The following is a 14,195-nucleotide window of genomic DNA, read 5'->3' as shown; positions in this document are numbered from 1 at the left end:
TGTAAAGAATGTTAAGGATCGAACCGCAATGCAAGAGGAAAAGAGGAAGGCCAAAGAGGAGGTTTATGGATGTGATGAGGGAGGACATGAAGGTAGTCGATATGGCAGAAAATCATGTAAAGACAGGGATAGATGGAGACAGATGATGCGGTGTGGCGACCCCTAAATGGGAACAGCCAAAAGAAGAAAAGAGCTTTGATTACTGGCAACTGTTTTCAACAGTACTACAATAGTGAAGCTGGGTTTGAATCTCCTCATCAGGAGCTCTGCTGGCGTCTTGTTACTTTCCAGTGGGATTTTCTTATATGAGAGCAGAGCCAGACAAGGATCACAGCTTCTGTGCACAAAATTTTCAGAATTAATTTGGAAATATTCTACTTTCTATATTTTTTCATTGGCTTGGGGATAGAGGTCACATGTTTAGACCTCACAGATGGCGCAGTGGTAGTGCTGCTGCAAGGAGATTGTGGGTTCGCTTCCCAGGTCCTCCCTGTGCGGAGAGTGCTTTGAGTAGTGAGAAAAGCACTATATAAATGTAAAGAATTATTATTATCATTATAGTTATTATAGATTTTTCTTGTGATGCAGTTGAGCAAAATGCATAGATGAGCTAATTGGACATGATAGTAAATATATGCCAAGCTGGACAGATGCTCACTTTAGATGAACTATTACTGTTGTTGTGCTAGTTAACAGTGAAATATCTGAATAATTTGAAAAATAATTGAAATATTTCTTTCTATCAGAATGAAATACTGGAGTGAGAAGAAAGTTGCTTGCAGTACTATTCTTGACAAATGGCTTATTCACTGACCAAACCCATTTATTTTTTTCCAGTAATGTGGCTGATGTTATTCCTGATGGAATTCTTTGCACCTAAACACCCTTTTTGTATCCTGGTAAATAACTCATACCTCATAGAAGCAGGCAACTGTAGTCACTCACGCTTTAACAGTAACCCATCCACCACAGAGAGCTCTTCCTAAATATAGTTATATTGCTTAAATGATCCAATTCCCAGCCCTCTTGGAGATCTTGCACAATGTTACTCAGAACTGGATACCAGTTACCACTGGAAACCATACCTGAGAGGTAGACAGTGCCACAATGACCACAGTCTCACAAAGAGTCATATGTGCTTCTGTGTCATTTTGGTAAGCTATTGTCCAGTGTGTCTCTGAGACAAACACTGACAACTGTGATCACCAGGGGGTGTAGCAGCACCCAAAACCATCAGACAGAACTACACAACACAGTCCTTCAAGCATAAGGTGTTTATTTGACACAACACCTCCACAGGGTTTCAATTTCCTCCTTTTCAAGCTTGTACCACTGCCTCAACTTAAATTACTCTATTTTCTAACTAGCCCAATGGTATTACTCTGATTGAACATTTGAGGAGAACACAGGGGCTGCTGGGGACAAGAGGAATCTTAAGAGGGAGCTAGCTAAGCACTAAAGAAGTCCCATTGTTTTGTGTTTGTGTGCAATTTCACCTGTGGAATATTGTTTCTATCCAGAATCATTAAATGTGTAAGGATCTGGACTGTCTCGTACATGCCTGTTATCTAAGTAGTGTTGGATTGGCTTCGTAGGAGAGAGTGCTCCTCAAATCTAATCACCCCTCACCATATCAGGACTACCGGTAGGACTGTTTAATACATTACCTAGATCGTCATATTTTCCTCCATTCCATGTCATCTGTTAGTGCTGCATTTGGACTGTTTATGGACTAAGTTGTTAGTGTTTATTGTTAGGTGTTTATCATGTTATCACCATAGGGGAGTAGGGAGGGTTATCTGTTTATTTGTTGTTTGTGTTTTTGTTTCATTTACTATACAGCACAGCTATTTATTTGATTTGCTCTTATTTTGTGTCTCTGTGTGTGATTATGGTGTGAATCGGGCCAAGGCTACGTGCGTTCCTGGGATCTCCACCGAAAAATAAACAAATCACCATCCCTACGGCGGTGTCAATCTGAATGGTACCAGACTGCTACAAGCTGCACAACTAAGTAATAGGTTTTCTGTCTCCACGTACTGTAGTCTCATTCACCTCCTCTCGACTCTGACTACTAATGCAGAAAATCCATCTTCTTCTATGCCGGACTCAGGATTAGTTCTGGTGCCTCAGCATTGCACACTGGAAGCACTTACTGGTCAAAGTTATAATGATTCCCTGTAGTTCTCCCTGGCATCACCCAAAACTTCTAACTGGATTGTCCCATTGGCTGCAATTTCTGGCCTCCCCTGCAAGTATCCAAATGGAGGACGCTGACACTGTCTATACATGGAAAAAATATACCTCTGGGAAGCAGACACCCATGGTCCTTCTGCACAGGCCTCTCTGCCGGGAAAGGCAACTGCACCCATTCTGGTTGTGATGACAGATCATCCCTGTCCTTCCACTGCAGCCTCCCTTCCTGGCAAGGAACTACATTCCATCCAGGTCAGGATGTCAATCCAACTTTGTCCTTCTATTACAGTCTCCCTTCCCAGCTCCCATCCTGGTTAGGATGCCGGTCCACCCAGCACAGCACCCACACAATGTATTTGCAATGAATATTTGTGCTCCTGGCACATATGTTAGTTTGAAATCATAATGATGTAGCCTCATCTTATACACTGTAATGTATTCCAAAGATTTTTCATGGTGACACACAGTACAGTTCACTTCACTCCATCTTCATTTAGCTAAAATTAAATATTCTCCATTAAACATATTTTTAGTGTGTTATAAAACAAAAAATCTATTACCTTTAAAGTACCTTAAATCTTCATTTCTTAATAAAGACAAATTCAACATCAGTACTGTATGGTGTGAACACCAGGGGGCACTCCAGTTCCCCAAACACCCAACACAAGCAGGCTCTAACATAAGCATAAAAGGCAAAGTGTCTTTTATTGTGGGAAACTCTTCCTCAAGCATTTTTACACCACAGTTATAAGTACAGGTGGGCAGAAGCACAATACAGCACAATGCTTTTTCTTCCTTCTCTCTCAGTCACTGGTCTCTGCCTCCTTCACTCCTCCTCACAAGTGTTGTCCACCTTCTTCCTGAGTACTTCACACGTGGTCTAAAAGCACTTCCGTGTTAAACAAAAATCTCATGAAATAGGGTTCCCCAGTCCCTGCAACACCCTCTGGCGCCACCCACACAGGACTGAGTCAAAGTACTCCATGTTCGATGCTGCTCGGTGAGATGCCGAGGCAACGCTACAACTCAGGGGGGCAGCCATCTAGTGCTCCGGGGAAGATAATGCTTTGTGCATGCTCTCTCCCATGTTCCTTCCATCTCATGGGCATCCCAGCTGTCCCTTACAAAGGTAAAATCATAAAATAACACACATCTCCAGTACAAATCTGTCAGCATTGTAAAATTCTGTGTTGTTATTAATTCCAGTATCTGTGTTAAACTTCATTTGGCTTAACCTCTTCTCAAATCAAACTGTTTTTAGTTTTACCTTCATTCTGAGGTGTTATTATTTATGACTTATCAATCGTTACTGCCACTAGCATATATTTCTCTGGATCCCAACGCGTTGCGAGCTCAATTCATATGATGCTGTTGTCTGCGGTGACTCCTGAAAGTTGTGACACATGACATCATCAGTCCCATGCTATATCAGCCAGGAGCTTGGTTCAGTTTTTGTCTAAGATTGTGGACATCAAAACAAATAACACTTCATGTGTTTTTTTCATTTGACCCTATGAATCCTCCACTTTAATAATGACCAGGTCAATCTCATTCTATCCTGCCACAACCTACCCGGCGGACTACTGTTCAAGGGATGGATTTAAACAAGCATCCCTTACCTCATGTTTTGTTGGCTGGCTGGAGACTATTGACTGGGTAACTACTGAAGACCCTGTTCACAGTGCCAAATGGTAGAACCCTGTAAGTTGTTTTTTTAACTTTAAATAAATTAGATAAAAAACAGCAATTTGGAAAAAGCTTTTTATTTTACAAAGTACTTTGAGAGTTGGCAGTACAATGTCCAGTGCACTATAAAAGCCAGACTCAAAAAAGGTTTACTCTTTGAGAAAATGAGCATGGTCTCAACAAAAGGCATTGACTTTCTAAACGTTTTTTTTCCATTTGTTTTAGGCTAATGAAATGCTTTGAAGTGTTTTTATAAATTTATAAAAGCTTCAAAAACTGCATTATAAGATACAGCTGGTAACGTCAAGGGAGAAAGCAAAAAGGATGTTGACCTCCTACTAAACAGCGTAATTCTGACTGAGCAGACTGGATAGTCTCAGAAGAATATGACATTTACTGTACATAAAAAGATTTGTGTCAGATCAAATTTCAGAAGGAGTTGGAATTCTCAATCCACAAGTATATGAATGAAATTCTACAGTATACATAGATTGATGTTAAATGTTTTTTGAGCTGTAAGTATTTTATTTTTTATTATACTTGAAATTTCAATAGATGGTGGATTTCTTATAGTAAGGAAATGTACAGTTGATTGGTGCTTTCCCACTTGTCATTTAAAAAAATATTTTCATGGGAGCATGCTTATTAAAAATAAACTGAATCAATATCCCCGTGACCCTGTGTTCGGATTCAGCGGGTTGGAAAATGGATGGATGGGTGGATGAATCAATATATGGAAAACACTTATGTTGCAAATATTAATTAGATCAATTGTTTTCAACAATTGCTTTAGTAAACTTACAGTCACATACAAAAGACTTAAATAACTAAAAACCAAGCTACAGCAGCAGTGCCACACTTATCTTTTTAAAGCGGACATTAATATTCAAAACATACAGTCTGCAGTGACTGTCAGCTTTTTCAAAGACCGCCTTTGAAAGTATCTTTCACGTATAGATTGTATCTGTATATAGCTTACCTGGATTACATTTACACCTGACATTAAAATGCGTCTCCAGTGTCAGCATCGAGATCAGATGGATTCTCCTCATACCCACAGCACACAGGGGTTTAGTGATTGCTCTGCCCAGCTCAGTGCATTGTAGCTGCTAACCCATAATTAGAATGTAAATTGACTCAACAAAAAATAAAAATTGTAAAGAAGGTGAAATGTTCCACTGCCATAAACAACTTTAGTGTTTTAATGCCAAAGTTGGCATGAAGGAAGTGATAAGTAGACTTCACACTCTGCTGATACTTTTTAAAGCTGCACATGTGTCAGGCTGGTTACCTTTCCACAGCTTACTTGACTGCTTTTGTCTTTTTTGTTGACCTAATTGTTGTACGTGGACGGAAAGCACATCTCAGTTTTCTCTTATGTTAAATGCAATTATAGTATTTCTGATGGAAATGCTCCAGTGTCTGATCCAGAGGTATGAAAAAAATGTCTGTATCAACTAATTCTGCATTTTAAAAATTACTTTTGATATTTATTTTAATAATATCTAATCATTTTGTGCTTAATGTAAAAAGTAATACTTATGTGAGCAGAGAGCAGCTTTTGCTGTTATCAAAGAATCTGCAGTGACAAATTCTGTATTTTAGTAGTTACTGGCTATTTTCTATCCCCTGAAAATGCCAACTTGTATGTACTGATCAAGAAATTCAGGCACTATGAAAAAGACATTTATTTAATTAAAATATTCAGGATGTTTTTTAAATGGCTTATTCATTTTGTATTAGTACTGTAGTTAAAAAATACAGTCAATGTAATACCACTAGCAGCAGATATGCTTTTGTTAATAAATTTCAATTCAAAAACTAGCATGCAAAACTGCAGAGAAAGTACATGGGGGCAAACATCATGGCCTGTGTAGGGGGCCCTTACATATTCTAATGGTACAGTGGGAGAGCGTGGAGGACTAAAGGTTGAGAATATATCTGTATCTGTATTAGATAATTATGCTCAAATACAATGAAAACCTTTTTAACAAGGTTAAAACCTTTTTTCACAAGGTAAAAAACATTTACTTTTTATATTATGATTGTCACAAGGAAATATAATACAACCAGTAATGGTGCACTGCATGATAACGAGCAGTAAATACACTTGACTTGAGCATTCACAGTTTTCATCCTCTTTCTCTGTACATTTAGCATTCGTTTGCTCAGAGGTTGATGCGCTTGCTGCTTCCTGAGCAGCTCTTCTTTTCTCCACCCCAGCGGCCCTCTTCTTCTCTTCTTTCGTCGGCATCTTTTTGCGTTAAAATTGATTAAGTCAGTGTTTGTATTGCAATTAGTACGTTTTCCTTAATTTTTCACTTAAGCTGGTACTTAAGTCTTCAATCTGCCTCAAGAATGATTTAAGATATGAAGAGGTAGGGGAAGTGATGGCGAAGGTGGTTGGTCAATCATCACCCCGAAAGCGGATAGTAGACGCCACGTAGTATATGTGTACCAAATTTCAGGTCAATAGGTCAAACGGTTTGCGAGCTACAGGTGATTTAAAATCCTGGACAGACAAATGGACAGCCACGGTAGCGTATTATATATAAAGACTAGCAAAATATCCGCGCTTCACAGTGGTGAAGTACTGCCTTAAAATTTTTATTAATAAGAAAACCTTTTTAAACTGAGGAAAAATATACCAATAATTATTTGTTAAGGATCTGTTTGTATACCACGTTGCCAGTTCGCCCCTCCGGTTGTAATATGACTAAGCTGTGCGCTGAGCTTACTCTTGAGCATGCAACGTATAGTTGGCCATGTGAAAAGCAATCTTGCCTCAAATCAATGCCAGCCTTTTGTAGGGTCTGTCCCTGAGACTTATTAATTGTCATTGTGAAGCAGAGCCTTACTGGAAATTGGAGGCGTTTGAATTGAAATGGGAGATCAGAGGGTATAACAGGGAATGCGAGGAATAAAAACTCTCTCCCCTGAGCCACTGCCAGTAAAAATAGTTGCCTCAATTAGGTTCTTTTGCAGACACGTGACCTTAAGTCTCATGCCGTTACAAAGTTTCGGTGGCTGTAAGTTTCTCAGTAATATTATTGGTGCTCCAACCTTCAAAATTAGATTATGCTCAGGAGTGCCTGGAAGATTCAGAGTATGGAGAAACTCTACCAGATAGTGCACCGCGTCTCCCACTTCTACAACTGAATCCACAGACTGATATGTTTTCGGTTGTGAAGGTAGTTCTTGAAGTAAAATGTGGTTTATAGTCATAGTCATGTCATTTCTTGGTGTCAGGATAGTTCTCTCCCTCAACCATGACACGTTGTTTTTGTGTAGATTTCGTAGATTGGGGTAAACATTTTGAAGAAGGCTTTGTAAGAGGCATTGGCGGTTGTCCAAAGGTGTAAAATATTTGGCCATTTCGGTACACTTGAAAGCGACAACTGAACAATTCAGCTGCAGCCATCAACTCACATGTAGAACCATAGGTGAAGGGCTTAAGCATTTCACTCTTATAGTGCTCCTGTGTAGTATAATTATCTCCTGTACCGTCATCAGTCCACACCCTGAACCTGTCCAAGTCATTCAATACATAAAACACAATGTTCTTCTGGATATCAAGAGTGAGCCTGATATGGCCGTGCAATATGTAACACAGAATGTAAAAGGCAGGTGCCATCTCCGGGCATGGAAACCACTCGGTATGTGACAGTTCTTTGATCGATGGTGATCACCTCGATAGACATGTTAATGGGGGTACGGTTGGAACGATAAAGGAAATGGGTACCTGAACAATGTAAACTAAGTCTAAAATACCTACACAATAACTATAATCATAATAAACGAACAATAAAACAGCAGAGAAGCCGTGGATTAAATAAAAAGGCTGCAGTTATCAGCAGAGAGACATGAATACCTTGGCGAAGCAAGGAAGGGAATGAAGAGACCAGAGCGATGGACGGCCTTATACAGTATAGGCAGGCAGCCAACTACGTGGGAGGCGTGGGGATGGGGGACCCAACGCCACCTCACACGGCGACCGAGCTGCAGGCTATGGACGTATATATGTACATAAGTACGATTCAGTTAGTGTTGGGAACCCGCGTACCAAATTTCTTGAAGATGGGCCCATAAGTAACAAAGACCGTTGGAAAGTTCAATATGGCGGCCGACAGTGGTGTCATACCACTGAAATAAGTACGTACATCGGTTTCGGTTAGCGCAGGGAAGCCGCCTGCCAAAGTTCCTGAAGATGGGGCCATAAATAAGAAAGTTTAACATGGCGGACGTTGTCGACCATTATGACCATTACGGGTAGAATTTCGAAATGAAACCTGCTTAACTTTTGTAAGTAAGCTGTAAGGAATGAGCATGCCAAATTTCAGCCTTCTACCTACATGGGAAGTTGGGGAATTAGTGATGAGTGAGTCAGTGAGGGCTTTGCCTTTTATTAGTATAGATTTGGAGCACACAGGCACAATGTGTTTAGGGTCACATAATGAGTCATTCTGGAGCATTCTGGGGTTGCACGTATCAGGCATTTAACATTAGTTTAAGCTTCATAACACTTTTAAAAACAGTTTCTACTATAACTTTTTAAATTTTGGTTGACAAATCATAGCATGAAGTAGTTAAAATAATAAATAATAATGTATCTCCAAGAGGGCTTTAAATTTGATAATGTAAACAAAAAAAAAAAAAAAAAAAGAAAGCTTACTTCTATGTCAGGGAACTGACATGAACTGAAGTAAGGAACCAGAAGCAATATTCCATAGTCAATCATTTTAAATAAAGCTTATCAAAAGTTCTTGATGCCCACTCTTGGTGACACTGATGTTACAGTTCTTGTGTTTGCTGTTTAAGATTTTGACAGCCCACATATGCATAGCTCCATGCCAATGGCTTCTGTTTCAATGTTGTTATAGACAGACACTATTTACTGTAAGTAAAATGTGCTCTGAATTATATTTAAACACAAAGCATACAGTCCTTCTTAAGATTACGTTTAATGTCTTAGGACCTTCACACATCTGTTTCATTATTCATTATAAAGGTGGCCATTTACACCACATCCAGGAGTGACCTCACAATCAGGAGCTTGTAGAAATTCATGGCCTCCAGAACACACTGCTTTAACATGGTTCAGATATAAACGATAAAATTACACTACTACAGCACATGAATGCCACAAATATATGATTTGATTAGTGCAGTTATTTGAAGGGTTTATTGCAAATAATTATTAAACTATACAGTCTTCATTCACAAGGCGAATAGTGGCATAATGTCAGATATTACTATTATGGCCACATTGTACCCAAATAATTTTCTTCTTCTTCTTTCGGCTGCTCCCATTAGGGGTTGCCGCAGCAGGTCATCTTTTTCCATATCTTTCTGTCCTCTGCATCTTGTTCTGTCACACCCACCACCTTCATGTCCTCTCTCACCACATCCATAAACCTTCACTTAGGCTTTCCTCTTTTCCTCTTCTCTGGCAGCTCTATCCTTAGCATCCTTCTCCCATTATACTCAGCATCTCTCCTCTGCACATGTCCAAACCAACGCAATCTCACCTCTCTGACTTTGTCTCCCAACCATCCAATCTGAGCTGACCCTCTAATGCACTCATTTCTAATCCTGTCCATCCTTGTCACACCTAATTATAAAGTGCTTAAATATAATTAAAAGTGGAATCTTTTGTTGACTTGTTTGATCTTTTTTTATAAGATATTTCAGCTTTTCACACTTTTCAGTCATTCTCTATCACAAGCTGAATTAGCCCTGGCCACTGGTGGCCATTTACTGTACACCACATCCAACAACAACAACAACATTTATTTATATAGCACATTTTCATACAAAAAGTAGCTCAAAGTGCTTTACATAATGAAGAAAAGAAGAATAAAAGACAAATAAGAAATTAAAATAAGACAACCTTAGTTAACATAAAAAGGAGTAAGGTCCAATGGCCAGGGTGGACAGAAAAAACAAAAAAAAACTCCAGAAGGCTGGAGAAAAAAATAAAATCTGTAGGGGTTCCAGGCCACGAGACCGCCCAGTCCCCTTTGGGCATTCTACCTAACATAAATGAAATAGTCCTCTTTGTAGTTAGGGTTCTCACGGAGTCACTTGATGCTGATGGTTATACAGACTTCTGGCTTTTAATCCATCCATCATTGTTGGAACATCATGGTGCTTTGGGTAGATGGTGGTGGCTTGTGCCACCACCAATAGGACACCGGAAAAGGAAACAGAAGAGAGAGTAGGGGTTAGTACAAATTTTGAATGAATAGTTATTATAATGAATTGGATATACAGAGTGTCAGGATTAAATTACAGTGAAGTTATGAGAAGGCCATGTTAAAATAATGTGTTTTCAGTAGTTTTTTAAAGTGCTCCACTGTATTAGCCTGGCGAATTCCTACTGGCAGGCTATTCCAGATTTTAGGTGCATAACAGCAGAAGGCCTTTTATATTGTCTTCTGCCTCCATTAGCAAACCCAGTAATATATAGTTACAGGATGCGTGAAATCAAACAAATTATAGCAAAGGTGTTAAAAATAAAAGAAATTCCTACAGAGATCAGAGTGAAAAAAATATGTGTTTCTGAATTCTAAAGGTTTTCCTCATTAATTTCATGCAGCATGTGTTTGTGTGTACTTGTAATATGTGAAAAATGTTGTACTGAGCAAAGTGGTAGCTTGTAGTATTTTCTATATACACAAACTAAACCAGATTGTTATTTAATATCTGCAGTTTATAATTCACTATACTGTTGCATTATTCTGAATGCATGGCTGCTTTATTACTTCACACACTTAGCTTACAACATAAAATAATGTCTTTATTTGTCCAAAGTAAATGCAAAGGAAAATTTATATGAGGGAGATAATTCAGGGTATCAAACAGAGCTGACAGAAGTTCAAGCTGCTCCCTGACTGCCAGGTGTGCTCGGCTGCAAATTTTCCAACTTCAAACATCGTGCTAAGCACTAAAAACACCTTCCCATGTGCTGCATACAAAGCATCACTTATAGACTTGTAGGTGTTACAATATTACTTTATTGAGAGATGAACTGAAGGTCCTGCGGTGGGTTGGCACCCTGCCCAGGATTGGTTCCTGCCTTGTGCCCTGTGTTGGCTGGGATTGGCTCCAGCAGACCCCCGTGACCCTGTGTTCGGATTCAGCGGGTTGGAAACTGGATGGATGGATGGAACTGAAGGTCGGAAATCATAAAAATAAGAAAACTGAATATACAGGGAAGCTTGCAAAAGTTATAGACATCAGTTTTTTGTGTGTGCAATGTAATATTTGACCTTAATAAGCAGAAACAACAATCAGCAATCATAGAAAAAAAGATTACAATAGTAGGCAAAAAAAACTCTCTCCATCTCTTATATTCATCAGTAAATTCTTAATAAGTATTGTTAAATGCCATGAAGGACAAACGGATATGACTGGCTGGAGGAATATAAAGGATGGACCAGCAGAAGCCAGAGTCTAGGAGCAGATCCATCCCGCATATGACAGGTGGCAATGCCCCAGTTTGGACACCTGTAGGGGTACATGGGAGTTGGAGTCCAGAAGAGAAGCCCTCTTGGGGTCCCTGGGTGTGGTTAGAGGGAGCTGTCAGGGTAGGACCACCCTGGTTTCCACATGACCCAGAAGGAGGAGGATACACTATGGCACCAGAAGAATTCCCAGGTCCAGCTTAAAGGGAGTTGAGAGGCAATGAAAGAAACTCAACAGGAGGAGTAGAAGGAGAAGAGAAATAATCACTTGTTTGTATTTCTGGTTTGGTTGGTTGGGTACACTTGGTCAGCTATTTGTGCAAATAAAATTCTTTATTTAAACCCAGGACTGCATTGGGTGATATTTGTGTCTGAGATTTTGGGCTCAGTTGTGCCCCCCTATGTAGTTACAATATGTAATACATTCTGGTAAGAAAGCAAAGAATGTTATCAAAAGCTCCAAACAGTAAGATATATAAAATAATGTCTATATTCAAATAAAAAAAGTGTTCAAAATATAATAAATACAGAAGATTTTTTGAAGAACACCAAATATGAGGCAGAAGAAGGTAATGGTGTTGCCAACATGAGACTCATGAGTTTTGAGATTCATAGACTTTGCTTCAAAACAATGACAGCATTATAACTGTGTGTTTCTGGTTTAGGTTGTTTTAGTGGCTTCATTATAGGTGAATGAAAAATCCTAAAGAAGGTCATTGATCTGTAGTAAGTGTGGATCACCCCATTCTTATGGTCTGCAGCACCCAGACCACCACCACATTCTGATGACAGAACTCTCCACATGACCCTAACCAAAAAATAAAAAATATGCAAAAAATTCGTAAAATGGTGGCAAAAAACAGCTCACAAAATGGTGTCATCAGAATAAGAAATTAAATAAAACAAATAGCAGAAAGGCAACATTTTAAAGAACAAAAACTAAAACGCTAAACAGAAAAACTAAGAATTACAATACAAACAAAGTTCAAACTGTAATACACAGAGTGGCCTTAAATAAAATGGCCACCATGATATCACACAAAGGTAGCCACATCTTCTAGCGAAGCCTGGTGACATATTAGTTCAAAATACAAAATGGCTAAATAAAACAAAAGAAAATTTGTAATAAAAATAATGTAAATTATTTTAAAAAATACAAGAACAAGTATCAGAAAGGAAAGAAAAAATGATATGATATGCAAAAATAAAACAAGGTCACTATAGCAGTAGAGTTATCTACACATAGCAAAGGCCATAAGAGACGTTTCTTGTCAGTTATTAGTTGGGCGTCAGTCGCATGTGATCAGTAGCAGTTTTATGTATTCTAGGGAGCCATGATTATTTTTTTAATGCATACAGTATACTTTATATTTGGACCCAGCCTTGAATTAACCCAAGAGCAAGGAGTTAAGAAGATAACTAAGTGGGTGCTTTAGTAAAAAAGACAACAAGACAGAAAGTGGCGATTTGACATGTTACAGTGAGAAAACCACTGAGGCAAATTAAACAGGTTAAAAAATGTACAAAAAGATTATAAAATTCAGGTGTATTCATTGACTACATTAACTGCTATGAAGGCTGAAGCATTTATGTCAGAGGGGGACACTTTTACATTTTTTTTGTGCACTGGGTGGTTCCATTAGGCACCCACTGTTGGGACTAGGGGGGGTGAGAAGTTAAAAGGCTATCTGTACTTATTAATGGTATTTGCTGTCCTGCAAGAGAATCACTGCTTTGAAGTCTGGCCTTGGTAGAATGTCTGTATTTACCTGGCTTGGAAATATTGGTTCCTAATCAGCATATCTGTACTTATTAATGTTTGGTAACCATACATTTTGTTTGTGTTTTTATTAATTGTTAAACCCAGGCAATTTAGATGTGCCATGGATTAAACTGTTTGTCCAGGACTGACAACAGAGGGGTGAAGTAAATATAAACTGCTGGCCAGCAGAAGGCAGGAGAGGGGGAGTCCACAGGAAACGCTGCCAAGACACTCGGACAGGGCACAGGGGCTCGCAGGCAGACAAGGGTACCTGGCTGGCACGACGTGAGGCACAAGGACGGCAACATTTACTTCCAGGGAGGAAGAGACAGCTCCACAAGGAGACGCCAGTTGTGGGTCCAGCGAAAGAGGGAAGCTGCATGAGAGGACCCAGTAAAGCTGACAGACGAGGAATGAGGTGTGCCTAGGTCCCAGCAACACAAGGAGCCCAGAGTGGAAGAAAAAGGAACAACGAAGAGATGCTGACAGGGAGTCAACAATTTGACACAACTTCTGCCGGGGAACAGAGTGCATCTATGAACAATTTAGTGTTGGGGTAACACAGTGCCCAAACTGGACTCTGCACCACTAAAGGTTGTATCCTCCAATTCTTGTTTTTACGGACTTTTAGAGTGTGGACTGTGTATTTTCCTTTTAAAAAAAGGGAAATTAATTCCTGATATGTTTAGGTTCTGTTATGTTCGTTTATCTTTTTAATGTACCTTATATTGTCTTGTACAATAGAACTTACTGTTGCCTTTTTCTGAAATTACTGTTGTGTCTTTCATTGTGTGTTTACTCACTGCCCAATTTAAAGAAACCTGTGTGCTATTATTGGTAAATTTCAGGAGTTCCCAGTCTCTTAATAAAACTGGGTGGCGTAGTCGGATATTTTAATGGTGTCTAAGTTAGATTACCTATAAGTGTGACCAGACACCTGTGACATTTACATTTTTGGTTTATTTAATCCAAGAGTCAATGATCACATTTTGTTTATTAACTATTTTTATAACAATGAGTCATATTCAAAAACAATAGAGATAACAGAATATAATTACATGTGTGGTGGCTCAATAGGTGTTATG

The 14,195-nt window shown here is 39.1% G+C and overlaps 1 protein-coding gene across 1 annotated transcript in view; it reads left to right on the top strand.

Moving 5' to 3' along the window:
• The first annotated feature begins 4,326 nt into the window (after positions 1-4,326).
• LOC114650944 (olfactory receptor 6N1-like) overlaps positions 4,327-14,195 on the top strand; it is a 35,965-nt gene continuing 26,096 nt past the window's right edge. Inside the window, exon 1 of the mRNA XM_028800893.2 lies at positions 4,327-4,397. Within this exon, the coding sequence (XP_028656726.2) occupies positions 4,384-4,397 (14 nt within the window). The 5' untranslated portion in view covers positions 4,327-4,383. The remainder of the gene's footprint in view (positions 4,398-14,195) is intronic.

Source organism: Erpetoichthys calabaricus, chromosome 4, assembly GCF_900747795.2.
Source record: "Erpetoichthys calabaricus chromosome 4, fErpCal1.3, whole genome shotgun sequence".
Lineage (NCBI taxonomy): Eukaryota > Metazoa > Chordata > Cladistia > Polypteriformes > Polypteridae > Erpetoichthys > Erpetoichthys calabaricus.
This window is presented reverse-complemented; position numbering and strand designations above follow the sequence as displayed.